The following is a 15,386-nucleotide window of genomic DNA, read 5'->3' on the forward strand; positions in this document are numbered from 1 at the left end:
CCTCCTCCACCCCAACCACCCGCCCCACCTACCCCACTTTCTCACGCAATAATGTACGAGTGGTCCGGTATTCTTCAATCTTCCCGTAACTTGAACCCCAAATAATTGTTAGGGGTATTACAAGTCCAAAATAGTTGATACAAAAAACTTAAAACCAAATGTTGCATTTCATGGGATTTGGTTTTATTGAAAAATCCCTTCTTAGTTTTAGAAAAAAAGTACTACAAATGATTTTAAAATGTGCATTTTACAAGTCATGTCATGTAGGTTAGGAACGTTAAATAACTTACAAAAAACTAACAACCAAATGTTGCATTTCATGGGATTCGGTTTTATTGAAAAATCCCTTCTTAGTTTTAGAAAAAAAGTACAACAAATGATTTTTAAATGTGCATTAAACCCAAGTAATGCAAACCAAATCAGAACAAAACAGTTTTTCTGGCACCTGTCAGAAGAAAGGAAGTCAAACACAGTTTTCATTATCAGACAGGGCAAACTTAAAACTTAATGATGGTTAACTTGTTTACTTGTGGGAAGGACCGACATCACTGCACAAGGGGCACCCCCATAAGCACTCCGTCCTCTGAAGAAGCACATCTCGAAGTGTCTAGATGCTGACGGTTCCAAGTAATGGTTGAATCCATAGCCTTCTGCTCGTCCCGCTAAGTCTTGAACTTCTGCAGGCGCCCCATCCAATTCCAAGCTCAGGAAGTCGCTCAAGATGATGGTATTCTGACTCTTCTTGTTTTCTCATTTTTCCCTGACTGAACGTACAATTTCAGGTTTGTCAGGGCACAGCTTCCGTCAGGATATGCTTTCCCAGCGAGCTCATCAGCCCGCTCATTGCCCTTGACTCCAGCATGGCCCGATGTGAAGGTCCACGTGATCTTTTTCAGTGTTGTCTTCTTCAGGAGCTCTGTCCATTCAGCTCTAAGGTTCCCACTTTCAAACTTCTTCAGCGTGCTCTGAGAGTCTGTGACAAAGATCACATGTGCTTGTGCTTGTCGAGTTGTTGTGACCCATTTGCTTGAGAGCCTGAATGATTGCCTCTATCTCCATTCTCTGCTAGATGTTGTCATATCGTATGCTCTCTGCTGTTCCTGCACCAATCTGCCTCTCACTCTTGCTGAGAAGCTAACATCCAGAATATTCCCCTCGTTTAACAGATCCATCCGTGTATACAACCACATCTCCGTGCTGTGAGTTTTCTTCAATCAGTCGTCATATCTCAGCATCTGTGGCCCCCTGCGGCCACTCTCTACATTCTCTGTTCAGCGTAATTACTACTTTCCCAAAATCTCCCTGCTGTCTCTCATTCATCTTTGTCCATTTTTCACCCCGCTTTATATCTTCCAGTGGGCAGACTTCCTTGATAGTGTTTTCAGCCTCAGCCATCCAAGAAGCTCCTCGTTTTAGGCGATTTCCCTTGACTGCTCCAATGGCTTTGTGAAGTTGATGTTGCTTATCAGCCACCACCCTCATGTACGCCCTGACCTGAACCACTTTATATTGTCTGTTTTCCACTGACATGAGTCCCTATACATGCCTCATACAGATAATTGGCGTATCCCTGGTGCAGCCTAGTATGATGCGCATGGCTTCATTTTGAACTCGATCCAACTTGTCCAGTTGAGATTTTGTTAAGGTCAATACTCCGAGCCCATAATCGATTACTGCCAAGACCAGCTGCTGGTACATAAGAAGCAGTAGCCTTTGTTCCATTCCTGAAGCCACCATGACCTTCACTGCATTCAAGCCCTTCTTTGCCCTTACCACAATACCATCTATGTGATCTTTGAAGAATAGACAGCGGTCGAAAACCACACCCAGATACCGCATCTTCTGACATCTTTTAATATTCTGTCCATTTACGGTCAGCTCTGGGACATCTGTCTTTACTATTCGATTGTTTAAAGAGCACCACAGTGCTGCGGCCTTCTGAGGATTGGTCACTGCAGTCGATTCAGCACACCACTCCATGATTTTCTCAACCTCTTGCTGTAATTCATGTGTCATATTCTGCCGATCCCGTCCTTGCCTGTAGCCCAAGATGTCATCTGCAAATGCTAGTATGATGGTTAAAAAAAAGAGCAAGCAATCTGAGATAGAAGATCATGAACAGGGAGCATTTTTTATTCCTGTTAGGACTATTACTGGACATGCAAATGAAATGGAAAAACACTGTAACAGGCCATTTGTCTCCTAGTCATAGATGCAAAGCATTCATAAAATAAAAGGCTACTGAAAAATTGTAAACATGATCTGAAAAAGAAAATAAACTAATGCATATTATTATTAAGGTGAAGAAATTATTTTTGTCTGGATAGTTACGGGACAAACAGTTTAAACAGAAAATGTGCTTATCCTGAAATATTTGAAAGAAATTTGAGCAAAACTTGTGCTAATACTAAGTATCAACTTAAAACATAATGATATCGCAGATAATACTTGGAGCAGGGTATTTGAAAGTTGATGGAAAAGGAGACGTTAGGAACATTACCGAAAACGAAAGAAACCTCATGTATTCAGAATCTTATTTTCCAGTTTCCTGAAGGGCACAGTAAGATAGCTCAACCAAAAAAATAATAGTAAACATGAATAAAATGGAATTAGGAAAAGCATTATAATGAAATGTCAAAATTAACCATGAAAATCCCAAAGTGTTAGGAAGGTAACAATGGACTCGCAGATTTACTTTCCCGTTTAACTTTCCTATCAAAGATCAGATAACTTCTCATAACTCTGAGGATGCTTTGGTTGAACACTAGTGGGGATCAGTAATGTGGGGATTTTCTGTTACATTTTGAGACTGTACATGGTGCAGCATTTTAAGTAAATTGGTTTTCAAATTAGATTGCGGTTGTTACAAAGATTACATTGGACAAGATCGATGTTGTCGTCCTAAATCACATTCTTTGTTCCTAAGCCTAAGTTATCGTTTTCTTTGCAATTGCACTAAATGCCAACTGTAAATTGCAGTGTATTTAAACATTCTATGCTTCTTAAAAGTTTCATAACTTGACGAAATTCATAATAAAAAGAGAAAAAACGTTAACTGCGTGTTACCTTACGTTAGGAAAATTACAAGGCTAAGAACAGCAGACGACGCTCTGAAACAACCTGTGCAGAGCCCCTCAATTTGGTAAATGACACCAAAGCAGGCAAACAAAAGCTGATAGGAAAATCAGTTTCTAAAAATAGTGATAAGAAATTCCGTCGATGATGAAGTTAGCGCAGAAACGAAAGTGCAGGAACATTACATCTGGACGGCGCACGTACAGTGTTTCAATTACATGAAAACGCCAGAAAATCGGGCTGCAATTTTGAAAAATGGTTAAAGCGTGCCAAAACACTTAAAGTCAAACATATGAATGTAGGAGAAAACTATTTGACAAACTCAATTCAAAATGTGCTGCTGGCGTGTAAAGGACCATAGCAAAAAGGACAACGCTTGTAATGTTTCTAGCGTGATTTTTAATCTAGCCTGATCGCAACAAAATAACATTTCAGCACTTTTTTTAGGATGGGCAAAGTAGATTAACACTCGTTATCATCCAGTGCCAGATCTGCGACAGACATCGGCGATCATGGTTTTCCATTCATTCCTTTGCTCAGATACTCTCAAAAAAGCTTTGTTTCCCTGATCTTTCCCTGTTACCACTAGATTAACACTAGGTCTCCCCAAATCTTTAGTTTCAAGCCATCCCGTCTGTTTTTATAGGTGTTCAGGAGTGTTGAAAAAGTACATAATATGCATTCATGTAACAAAATCGTTCTGATTTTTAGGCCTTTTTTTCCAGAAAAAGTATTTGAGCTTTTTCAGCTAGAAAGGTGCAACCTTCGTTATGCTTATATGGGAGCTTCCTTATATTTCTATAGACCAATTGCTCCAATGTGGTTGCCATAGAATGTATTACAACTTTGAAAAACTAGAACAGGCACATAAAGTAACTAGTAAAGTGGCCCCTACTGGTGGACTGACCCATATATTTATGTGGTTTAAAAAAAAATCCTTATTGTTTCCAGGGGGCAAGCCCTCCTGTAACCCCCTACTCGACTCTCAATCAACAATGAGAAATCAGAATTCTGCACCGAAGTAGATATATGCCTAATATAGACAAACTTTCTGTTATTACGCAAGCGACCACTATGAAAAATATATAAATAAAGGGTTAGCGTTAATCTAGCATTAGGCAGGGTTTGGATTAAGGTCAAGGTTAGGATAATAAGTTCTTTCTTTCTTGTTTGTTGACTTTGGGTGGTCGCTCGTTACGGAAGTCCAATTAATCCTGTATATATGAGACTCTGTGTGAATGAACAGACCTAGGACACAAGTGGTAGATTGGTTCATGTAATTGGATAATATAATGCTCTCTCTCGGAAAGTAGATACATGCTGAGGTAAGGCGAAATATATATATATATATTATATATATTTATATATTTATATATATATATGTGTATGTGTAAAGTGAAAGCCTGCTTCGCCCTCAAGAACTTCACATATAATTGTTTTATGGAGCAGCAACTGAACAATCTGATAATTAAGCTGAGAATGAAAGTCCTCCCATGTTATGATACTATCCGGCTCTTTGACTCTACGCTTGTTGAAGGTAAACAGCTTTAAATTGAAACCCTTTCCAGCTCCTGAAATGTATGTGTGTTGTAGAATACAGGTAGTCAAATATTGTTCAAGACAGCCACCGATTTTCAAGGAGAGAACAAGTAATTGTCTTAGACAGGTTGATATCTTGGGCAGTGTCATTGAATTGTTGACATGCGGATAACTTGGAACAACAGATGTACGCCTTTGGCCGATATTTATAGTAACAGCCATCTTGTTTGACGTCATTGAGAGATTCCCACTTTGTTGTCATTTGTGGTGGCGACACGACCGCAAAGCACTATTGCAGTATTTTTAAAGCACTGTAGCCTATAGTGGCGGAGTGGTTAGTGTGCTTGTCTCCAAAGCAGAAAGTCCAGGTTCGAGCCTCGGTTCGGCCATGGACTTTTTGGGACCAATTTTTTGTATGTTTTTTAAATCCATCAATGTCACGACATCGCATGCTTTTTCAGTTATCTTATGTATTTTTTTAGAAAAAAAAAATTTGTCCTTTACTTCCCCAAGTCGAAGTCGGGTATCCATTACAGGCGGGTGGGCAGGAGGGGGCGAAAAAAAAAATCTGTGGCCGAACCGAGGCTCGAATCTGGACTTTCTGCTTTGGAGACAAGCGCACTAGCCACTCCGCCACCACACCACTGAAGGCTACAGGCTTTAAAAATACAGCAAATGTGCTTTGCTGTCATGTTGCCACTGTGAACGACAACAAAGTGGGAATCCTTCAATGATGTTAAACAAGATGGCTGTTACTATAAATATCAGCCAATGGCGTACATCTGTCATTCTCAAGTTATCCGCATGTTGTTTGTACAGGTGACTATCTAGTGTCTTGGACAGGTGGCTGTGAGAGCAAGTTTGGCTGTATTAAAAGTAGACTAAAGATATATAGCCTAGTATAAAACGTACCTGAGGTTGATGTTATAATTTACTGTAGGAAAAATAATGTCCTGTAGTTTACTAATTAGTATCAGCTCAGAAGTAAAGAATTATCAATATAAGATAATCAGTAGTAAGGTCGAAACAATACTTTTAGTAAGATAAACACTTTCAACTGTCCCTTAAGTAGACTTTCTTTTGTCTTTTTCTTAAAGGGTGTCATCCTCAATCAGTAGCTGCAGAGTGAAACAGTTGAGGACTTCTGTCATTTGACCTAGAATCGTCAAAGTCTCAAGATGGTTGCATTGGCAGCTCTCATCGATGTGCCCGTGTGGTTGGTGTTGCTGATCATAGCTGCTGTTCTGTACTACTTGTAAGTACATGATGTACTAACATTTATGAAAATGTATTCATATGATCTCACCTGATCATTCAAAAAAGGGATTGGGCAGACAGAGTGATTGAACTCTAATATTTTAGGGACATATTTGCATATGTGTCACAACTCAGAGGAATCAGGCTCTCATCAATTTTGGGGCATGTAGAGTTATTGGTATCATCGTAAAGCTTTTTCATTTTTCTTGCTTTGGATTTTTTTTAAATTTCCATTTATCTTGAACAGAAGTCGAGATATTTGTGAATGAAGGAGGTGGAGGTTACCTGGTTTCAGAGGTGAAATTAATGAGAAAACAGCTGCTAAAGATGAGTTATTTCCTTAGCTTGAGAGTCTGTGGAAACTGAAAATTTACATTTTTTGTGCTTTTAATCATGGTTTTTCAGTAAAATCCACACAGAAATGTGTTCTTTAATGGGCATGAAAGGTTTTGGGCCAAAAAACAAAAAATTCGATAAAAATTCACAAACCTACAGAAAAATGACAGTTTCTTCACTTTGATTATTTTGACAAGCGCCTGATTTCACCTCGCCGTCTCAGCAATCAGTTGAGAAGGGCTTGACATTTTCTCTACATGAGCATAAGAGAGAAGCCAAATTCTCTTACATAAAGCTTTTTTTTTTTTGTTTCCCAGATATGAGCCTCGGTCAATAACAACCTAGATATGAGCACAATTTAGTTGGGGTCTTATCTACAAAAAGAAAAAGAAAAGTGGGAACCCATTTTCAGGGCTGCCTTTCATTACAAACATGGTCAAATCTTTACAACTTTTTTCAATTTTAGGAAAACAATCATAATTATTTTCCACTGATTCTGATGTTAAAAGATTTATTTTCAGTTCAGCTAGGCTGCTGCCCCAACCCATCCACACCTTGCCGTCTTATAAGGAAGAAACGAAAAGTGATCAGGTCCTTGGAGTCTACTTCTCCCTGTCAAGTCCAACTTAAACTTAATACCCTCTATGCGCTGAGCCCTTGTAGTCGCTTAGTGTGACTTTGCCCTTAGAAAAGCATAATTTGTGCCAAAGCCGGGAGAATGTCTAACATTAAGTTTCACATTGTGTTTAAAAACTCCTGCACTTTGAGTTTCGGGTGATGGCCCAGGCCAATGAGAGACAAACAAAAAAAGCCATGCTATCGTTTTAAATAAAACAATCAGCTGCGGTACAAGGCATGTGATGTGTCCTTTCGGTTTCTTTTGTTTCTGAAAAAGTCATGGCGAGAGCCCAGTAACTGCCCCCACTCCATTTTTTTATCCCAACTGGATAACGGCAAGCCCACCAAGACCTCTTTCATCTCTCCTTTGTTATGTTACATTCATCCTTGAACTTACGACCCCTGTACTTGATAGACCAGGGGAGTAGACTGACCATGGCCATATTACAAATTTTTTAGCCAGATTACTCTTTTTTTCCTTGCTGATTACTAAAGCATATATTCTTGGGATGAGCAGCCCTGTTTATGCCTTCGTCATTTTCCAGCCCGGCTATTCATGTGCTTGTCCACGAATGTCAAACGCAAGGTCTGCAGGCCGCCTCACACCCGTGGAAAATTATATCTCACCCACAAGAGAATTTTAGACAGTCTGTCCTGAGAATATTAACAAAAATCCTTTTATATGATGCGTGCTGACAAAATGAGTTACTTCTCGCAATCTGCAAATGGAGATATGCCTCTGCTAATGGCCAAAAATGGACACCAGGATCAAATTTATAGTTTTTTTATTGATGCTATATATATTATTTAAGTATAATATGTCTTTTATTATTTCATACTTATAATGTAAAGACTTCTATAAGCGAGATGTATCTGTTTCCATAGGGTTTGAGTCCAAGAAGTAACTCATTTTGTCAGTACGCTTGACATATTCCAATTTATATTAGCGATCTTATTGCAAAGAAAAGTCACCACAAACACCCGGCTCTGACATATATAATTGGCATAATATAAGCACAGATTGATATGCCTTCATTCATTATTATTTTAACTTCTGTTTGTTCAAATTCAGTTAAAGCAGTTTCAATCCTGTATTCTTTGAACGGAATGTGTTCCCCTCAGCTTTATTCCTTGTTAAAAAAACGTTTGAAGAGACATTGGACTGGTTTGAAAATATGATCACATAGCAGGAGATGTGTTACATATAGATCCCATCTCTTTCTTTTTTTTACTCCACAGATACGCCACACCTTTTGGAGTGTGGTCAGGTCTTGGTATCCCAGGGCCTAAACCAACGTTTGCTGTGGGAAACGTCCCCCAGCTGTATGACACTGTCAAGGGCGTTCGCTGCGTCATTGACAGCTGGGTACAGCAATATGGACGGACATTTGGAGTTTACTATTTTCGGAAACCGCTGTTAGTAGTGACTGACCTGGAACTTCTGAAGCAAGTGTTTGTCAAAGATTTTAACCACTTTACTGACCGCTGGTTCCATGGAGAAGGCAAACTTCAGCAGCCTATGATTAAGAAAGGTCTTTTCTTTGAGTTTGGAATGGACTGGAAGAGAATACGTCGAATCATGACCCCTACATTCAGTAGTGGAAAGTTGAAATCGCTTGTACATCATATGAACAATACTGGCAGGAATCTTGGGGAAAGCATGGCGACCTACGCCGGAGATGGGAAGTTGGCCGATGCAAACACAGTATTTGGGGCGTTTGCGTTGGATGTTATTTGTGGTACTGCATTTGGTTTGGAAGTAAATTCCCAGAATAATTATGAGATCCCCATTATTAAGCATGCGAAGAGTCTTATGACTTTTGAAAAAGATGTTCAGGTTTTGTTTACATTAGCAGGATTATTTCCTTTTTTGGTGCCAATTTTGCACAAGTTGGAAATTGGGTTGTTCAAAAGAAAGGATGTTAATTTTTTTAAGCGTACCATTTCAGCTTTGATTGCTGAGAGGAAAGCAGCACCCACCCCCGATGATTATGCTGATTTCTTGCAACTGCTCTTAAACGCTGAAGCTGATAGTTCAGTAGAGGATCTTGGGGGTTCTAAAAAGTTGACAATTGATGAAATTACCGCACAAGGTGTCTTATTTATCATTGCTGGCTATGGCACCACCTCTTCTACCCTACAATTTTTGTTTTATGAGATCGGTCGACGGCCAGATATCCGAGAAAAAGTCATGAATGAACTTAACGAGCACATTGCAGAAATGGCTGAACCAACATACGAAGACTGTCAAAAGCTAAAGTACATTGAGGCTTTGATCAATGAGACCCTCCGATGCTACCCACCCGTCCACCTACTATCTCGAAATGTTGACAGTGAGGTAAAAATTGGTTCGTTCACCATCCCATCGAATGGTGGTGTTTTAATCCCCATTGCAAATATTATGAAGGACCCAGAGCACTTCCCTGACCCTGACAACTTTATGCCCGAACGTTTCCTTAACGATGACAAACAGGCGGCAAATATCATATCGTTTCTGCCTTTTGGTTTTGGTCCGCGGCAGTGCATTGGGTTGAGACTAGCCATGTTAGAACTGAAGATGGCTGTTGTCCATATGCTGAAGCATGTGGAAGTGGTGGATTCCGAGCCAGAGAAACTCGATTTGGAAGATTACCTGGGTGTGCTGGTTCCCAAAGAGCCCATTAAACTCAAGATGAAATTAAAATAGCTTTGGTGGCCGGGTCGTCTGGAAATTGTAGAAGAGGTATTCCGTTAGTTCAAAAACTGTCAGGTATTTTCTGTTAACTCAAAACTATCAGGTGCTTCTGTAAACTCTCAGGAATACTGTCTGATCTTGAAATAGTTGGATTTTGTTTTGTTTGTTTAAATCTAAAAAGACTTTAGTTAAAGTTGGGAAAAAATGATGAGTCCTTATTAGCTGCACTTTCTCCAGATAATGCTCTTGATGTTCATACATGATGTATGTCATGGTACATCTTTTAATTGACAGCTTCATTTTACTCTTTTTTTAATTTTACCAAATTTGAAGTCTTGTATCTGATAATGACAGCTGCGTTTTACTCTTTTTGATTTGAATTAATTTAATTTTGTGTCTTGTACATGATGATTATCACATCTGCTTTTTCGAGTTTTTCATTTGACCTTATTTTGAATCTTGTACTTTTTAATTTTTTTCTGCTTGTATTATCAGTTACTGTAACTATGATAATGATAGTTCAGTAGTGGATGAAGAACAACATCATGTACTTTTGGAGTACATGTTTTTCTAATGACCTACTGCAAGCCTACCAAAATGCAGTATAGTGTGCATTCACCTTGTCTCGGTGTTTGGAGTGAAACGGGCAAAAGATAAAGTTGTTGTGGGATGACCAAAACTACACGCTTATCTTATCATTTTCTATGAGGGATGTTTGATTAAAAAATGAAAGGTCTGAAATGTTTACAAAGGGAAAAAAAATTTCTGAGAACGCAGCTACTTTTTTTTCTGAACTGTAAGTGTCACCCTGAAGGTTATGTTGTCTCACCACTCACTCCATGTTGAGAAATGAAAAAAAGTACTCCCAAACAAATAATGAAAGAGTATTTGGGAGAAGAAACTATGCCTGCAGCTACTAGAAAACATGATGGGGCATTATACGCTGAATGAAGGAATAGCTTTACTTTTTTTTATGAAGTTAGTTTTTTTTGTTGTTTCTAAAAATTATTTATTTAAAAGAATTTTTTATTTTTATGGTAGAACTTAAACAACACCTTGTTGAGTTTTTTTAAAAAACTAGAAATGACAGATTTACTCTCTAATGTTAACCTTTTTTTTTTTTTTACAATTTTGAAGAGTGGAGGGCCATTTGAATGCCGTGTGATTTTTATGATATATTCGTCTTATTTTTCTCAGCTACGACCCATTGTAAAACTAGAAGACATTGAATCTAAAATCATTGAGGTAAATATAGCAATACTTTGCCCTTGACGGTTACAAAACATAGAGATCAAACATGCACCTAAGAAATATCCACTCTGTATTTCCTGGTTACACCATGAATAGCTCAAGGGCTGATGACTCTAGAATAATAATAATAATAAATAGCATTTGTATAGCACATATCCTGGCTCGACAGCAAGCTCTATGCACTTTACACTATGTTATAACCCCAGCAGACCGTTGAGCACTCAGAACGAAGCATTTTCAGCTTCCTGGGAAGTACGAGCAACTAATTCAGCGCTCAAAGACTAACAAAATGACAAAATCTTTGGCTGTCTATTGCTGGGTACCCATTCCCACCTAGGTGAAGTGAGGAAAATTCGTATAATAGAGCCTGACCACAAGGTCATTGACGCCACCATATATCGAAGTACACAGATGGCCTTTCAAGAAATTATCAGTCAACGGGCTCTATTAGTTCCCCCTGCCATATTGAAATTGGAAGCGTTATGAATGGTTATGTGATATCATTGTATTGTGGCTGTAGGCGTGCCTAATAATTAGTGCTGTGAATATTGTATAAAAAAATAAATGTTACTGATAAACTTACTTTTAAGAAAAAAATATTTGCACACTGTATTCTAATAGCAAGAATTGAGACTTTGTGCTTGAATGGTGGATGAAGTTGTGTTCCTGAAAATCGCACAGCACTGTTATGACCAAAAATGATGCAGCTCTTAGAAAGTCGAGCTTCCAATTCTCTCTGTAGTGTAATGCACGTTTGTGTTAAAGTGTTCAAGTGGGTGGGAAATAATCATTTTTTTCCCCTTGAATGTGCTTTCTATAAGTTTTCTTGCTTTTAAGGTTTGCTTGTATTCAACAGCTTTTTAAGGTTTGCTTCATAGATTCAACAGATCGCTTGGGTTTTTATTTTTTTAGTTATTTATTTTAAAATCTTTTTACAGTTCATGCTTCCCAAGTTAGTTTACTTTGACATCTGAGGTGTTGCGGTTAGCTGCTTCACATTGCACACTGGAGACCCAAAGTCAATTCCTGAGTGGGGAGAATTTTTATTGAAATTTTTAATTGAGTATTTTGATCTTTCTGCTGGAATGTTGTATTCCTCTCAGTACGTATATATATATATATATATATATTGACAAATATGTGTCACGACATGGTGGAATCAGGTGCTCGTCAATTTTTTGATATATGGAGTTATTAGTATTATTTCAAAGCTTACTCTTTTGTCTCGCATTTGGCAAAAGAATACCCCTTCATCTTGAGCCTAAGTCGAGATATTTGCGATTGAAAGGTGGGATGGCCTGGTGTCAAAGGTAAATTTAGCCGAAAATGGCCGCCAAAGTTTGTTAACTTCGAAAGCTTGAGTGTCCTTGGAAGCTAGAAATTTGCATTTTTTGTACCTTTGAACAACAATTTTCAGTGAAATCCACACAGAAATTTGTTTTTACAGGGACATAAAAGGTGTTGAGCCAATTTAAAAATTGTCCAAATATCAGAAAATTGCAGTTTTCTTTGATTTCAATATTTTGATAAGCGCCTGATTTCACCTCGCTGCCTCTCACATTCAAGATGTTTTTATGCTTGAAATATCTTACCTTACCAAAGTGTTTGTTAACTTTTATGTTGTTGGTAGAAAATGTGATATATTTGTGAGACCAGATTGAGATTGAAAAATGTATCCCTGCCCACTGTACAACACAATTTTGTTTTGGTGTGAAGTTTGGATGAGGGGTGGTGATACACTATAAAATGTCATTTTCCTTTCTTTCTTTGGTACACATCTAAGTACTTATACACATAGAACCCACTGGCTTCTTCTGACTTAATTAAAGCTAACTGTCTGCCAGCTTTTCAGATGATATTTTGAAAAGAAATTTAAGTGTAGTTTCTTAATCTGTGATATTTGTTGCATTTTGTGCTCGAGAAATATTTTCTAAGATTTCCAAGTTTTACGTGTCTAAAAAAGAGAGAAAGACACATAATTCTGATACACATTAGCTTGCTAACAAAAAGGGCCTCAGTGGTTTGAATAGTTTATACTCTCAAATTCATGTGGAATGTCAAGTAAGGTTGATATGACAGCTTTATTTAAAATCTAGAGAAATGATTGCTGGGATTGCAATGGGGCGACCCTTGGTGGTGTGTAGTCTTTGTCATTGCTTGTCCTTACTCTGGTAAGTTTACTAATGTCAGTGTGCGAAGAAAAAAAAACTCCTGTTGTAAGAGATCTGTTAAGTTTTTACTCTCTGCTTTTTAACAGAAGACAATATCTTTAATATATTGTTATTTCGTTGAAAATTAAATATATCCTTTAAATATTGAAGTCCTCTTTGTGTGTCTTTTTATTTAGTTTCTTTGGTTTTGTTAAGTTTTACAGGACTTACAGCGCATTAGTTTTATTAATATAAATGGGTATTATGAGTGTCGATGATTAAAGATTAGATATAGTATATATATATATATGTATAAAGAAAATTTTTGCATTTTTCTAAATGGCAGTGAACCTAATTAAACTTTAATTTTCATAATATACAGACTTCAACTAAAGTTAAGGACCACTTTGACAGACAGTCCTGATTTTTTTTTAAACCCTAAAAAAGACAGCAAGGAATGTTTCTAATTTTTTGCTCTGAAAGTGTTAATGGGTTACCAGTGCATACTGCATAACTTCCTCAAGTGGCAAGACCACCACGTGCAGCACGGAAATCCTAGGGGAATTTCAGCCAAATTTGCTGTTTTTTATCGACTTGTGTGCGACACCACGGACGTTCCTTGGTTAAAATTTCTGGTGCAAGTCATAAACGGACGTACTGTCTCGAACTGTACTCACTTTGGTGACAATATAAGCCGCCGTTTGAGCAAAATCCAGTATCGCATCAACATACCACCAAGACGAAATCTGAGAGACTTTGATTTTGATCGTGCCAGAGCTAAGGCATGGCTGCAGGATGTAGTTGAGAGTCCGAGAAGTTGCCAGACGCCTTGCAGTGTCACACTCACTGTCATTGTCCGCTTGATGTAGCACCTTCAAGCCACTGGATCAGTCCAAGAACGCCCACGTGCAGGACGACCCAAGAAGACCACTCAGTGTGTTTGCAAGTGGTACTTAACTTATGTTGAAGTCTGTATGTTCATTTACCTTTAAATATTGTGTGTTATTAATTAAACCTCATTACAAAGATTCTACATGCATCATTTCAGAATGCATGCCTCTTTCTGAAACACTGCTGTATTGGCTGGGACTGGTGATAGAGAGTGCACGAAAATGGCTGGGGCCGGAAAGTTTAAAGTATGAGGAAAGGAGGAGCAAATCACACCAGGAGGCTCTCGTGGTCTAGAGGTTAAGGTGTTCTCCTCTAATTCAATGGGTTCCGGGTTCGAATCCGGAGATCGACAGAAAATTTTCTCCTTTTACGCTCTCTAACAATGTTCTGTCGTCTGCTCTCGTCTCTACTTTTTGCCCCCACCCCCTCACCTTCTTTGCCCGCACCCCTGGGCTCCTGACTCTTTTTGCAGCAGTAGTAATCTACTGCTACTTCTTGGCTCCTTCTTTCTGCTGTCTTTCAGCCACACCCCTGATCTCATGGTTGGTAAGATCTACACCTTGCCCTCTCGGATAATGGTGAAAAGTCTCGGAGGTCCCGTGGGCTGGTTGCTAACATTAGAGATCATCTATCTCTTGGAGGTCCAAAATCGATAAGAGTAGGCTTTGACCACCATCTGGGCAAAATTCAAAATTTCCTACCAACTGACAATGCTTAAATGTGTCCCTCGCTCTCATATGACCTTATGCAGTTGGGAGCACCGCAAAACAATTACCAAAAAAAAATATTTAAAAAATCACACCAGAATACCTGCCAACCACCCACTGTTATTTTGTTAACTGCTACAAAATGCATAGGGAGTGCGTCACGCCACTTACAACGCTTAATAAAGATGACTTTTCATTGCAGATACATTTCCACGTTGCTGTTGTAAACGGAGTGACATATCGTTTTTTAAGGTATGTTTAATTATTTTGGATACATCACTTTACAGAGAGAGCAGGAGGCAAGAATTGACCACATCATGGATGAGACAGTCTGATCAGAACATCTAGCACTATTTTGATCTCTTACAAGACCTTGCCACAACAATGAAAGTGGGTGGACATTATTATTATACACTCGTATAATTTTATATATATGCTGAAGACGAGAAAAGTTATTACAAGAGAGCACACACAAAGAAAAGAAGCAAAATAAAGGAATACATGTGTATATGGATGTTTGATTAGAAAGAAGTAAACCACACCACAGCACTCATCAACCAACCACCAACTGTTTTTGTTGTTGCTGTTATAGATCAAGCAACAGCTGGGCCCCTCGCCCTTTTGTCCAATGTAGTGATAAGGGCAGGTTTGCAGCTGCGTACATTAATACTTTGAAAAACGAGAAAACAATGAGAAAGAGAAATAAGCAAAAAGAGAGAGGTAACACACTAATACACGTAGTGATAGTCACAAGTATAACATACATACAGAGCATGGAATGGGCAAAACAAAAATGCTGTGGAAAATTACACTGAAAATGAAAAAACAAGAGGACTGTGAAAAAGAGAAATGAGCGAAAAAGAGAGAGAGAGGGAACATTTCCAAGGA

The 15,386-nt window shown here is 38.4% G+C and overlaps 1 protein-coding gene across 1 annotated transcript in view; it reads left to right on the forward strand.

Annotated features, from left to right (window-relative positions):
* LOC101863653 (cytochrome P450 3A29) overlaps positions 1-11,336 on the forward strand; it is a 12,090-nt gene extending 754 nt beyond the window's left edge. The window contains exons 2-3 of the mRNA XM_005093634.3: positions 5,712-5,869; positions 8,065-11,336. Of these exons, the coding sequence (XP_005093691.1) occupies positions 5,793-5,869; positions 8,065-9,511 (1,524 nt within the window). The 5' untranslated portion in view covers positions 5,712-5,792 and the 3' untranslated portion in view covers positions 9,512-11,336. The remainder of the gene's footprint in view (positions 1-5,711; positions 5,870-8,064) is intronic.
* The last annotated feature ends 4,050 nt before the right edge of the window (positions 11,337-15,386 follow it).

Source organism: Aplysia californica, unplaced genomic scaffold, assembly GCF_000002075.1.
Source record: "Aplysia californica isolate F4 #8 unplaced genomic scaffold, AplCal3.0 scaffold00067, whole genome shotgun sequence".
NCBI lineage: Eukaryota > Metazoa > Mollusca > Gastropoda > Aplysiida > Aplysiidae > Aplysia > Aplysia californica.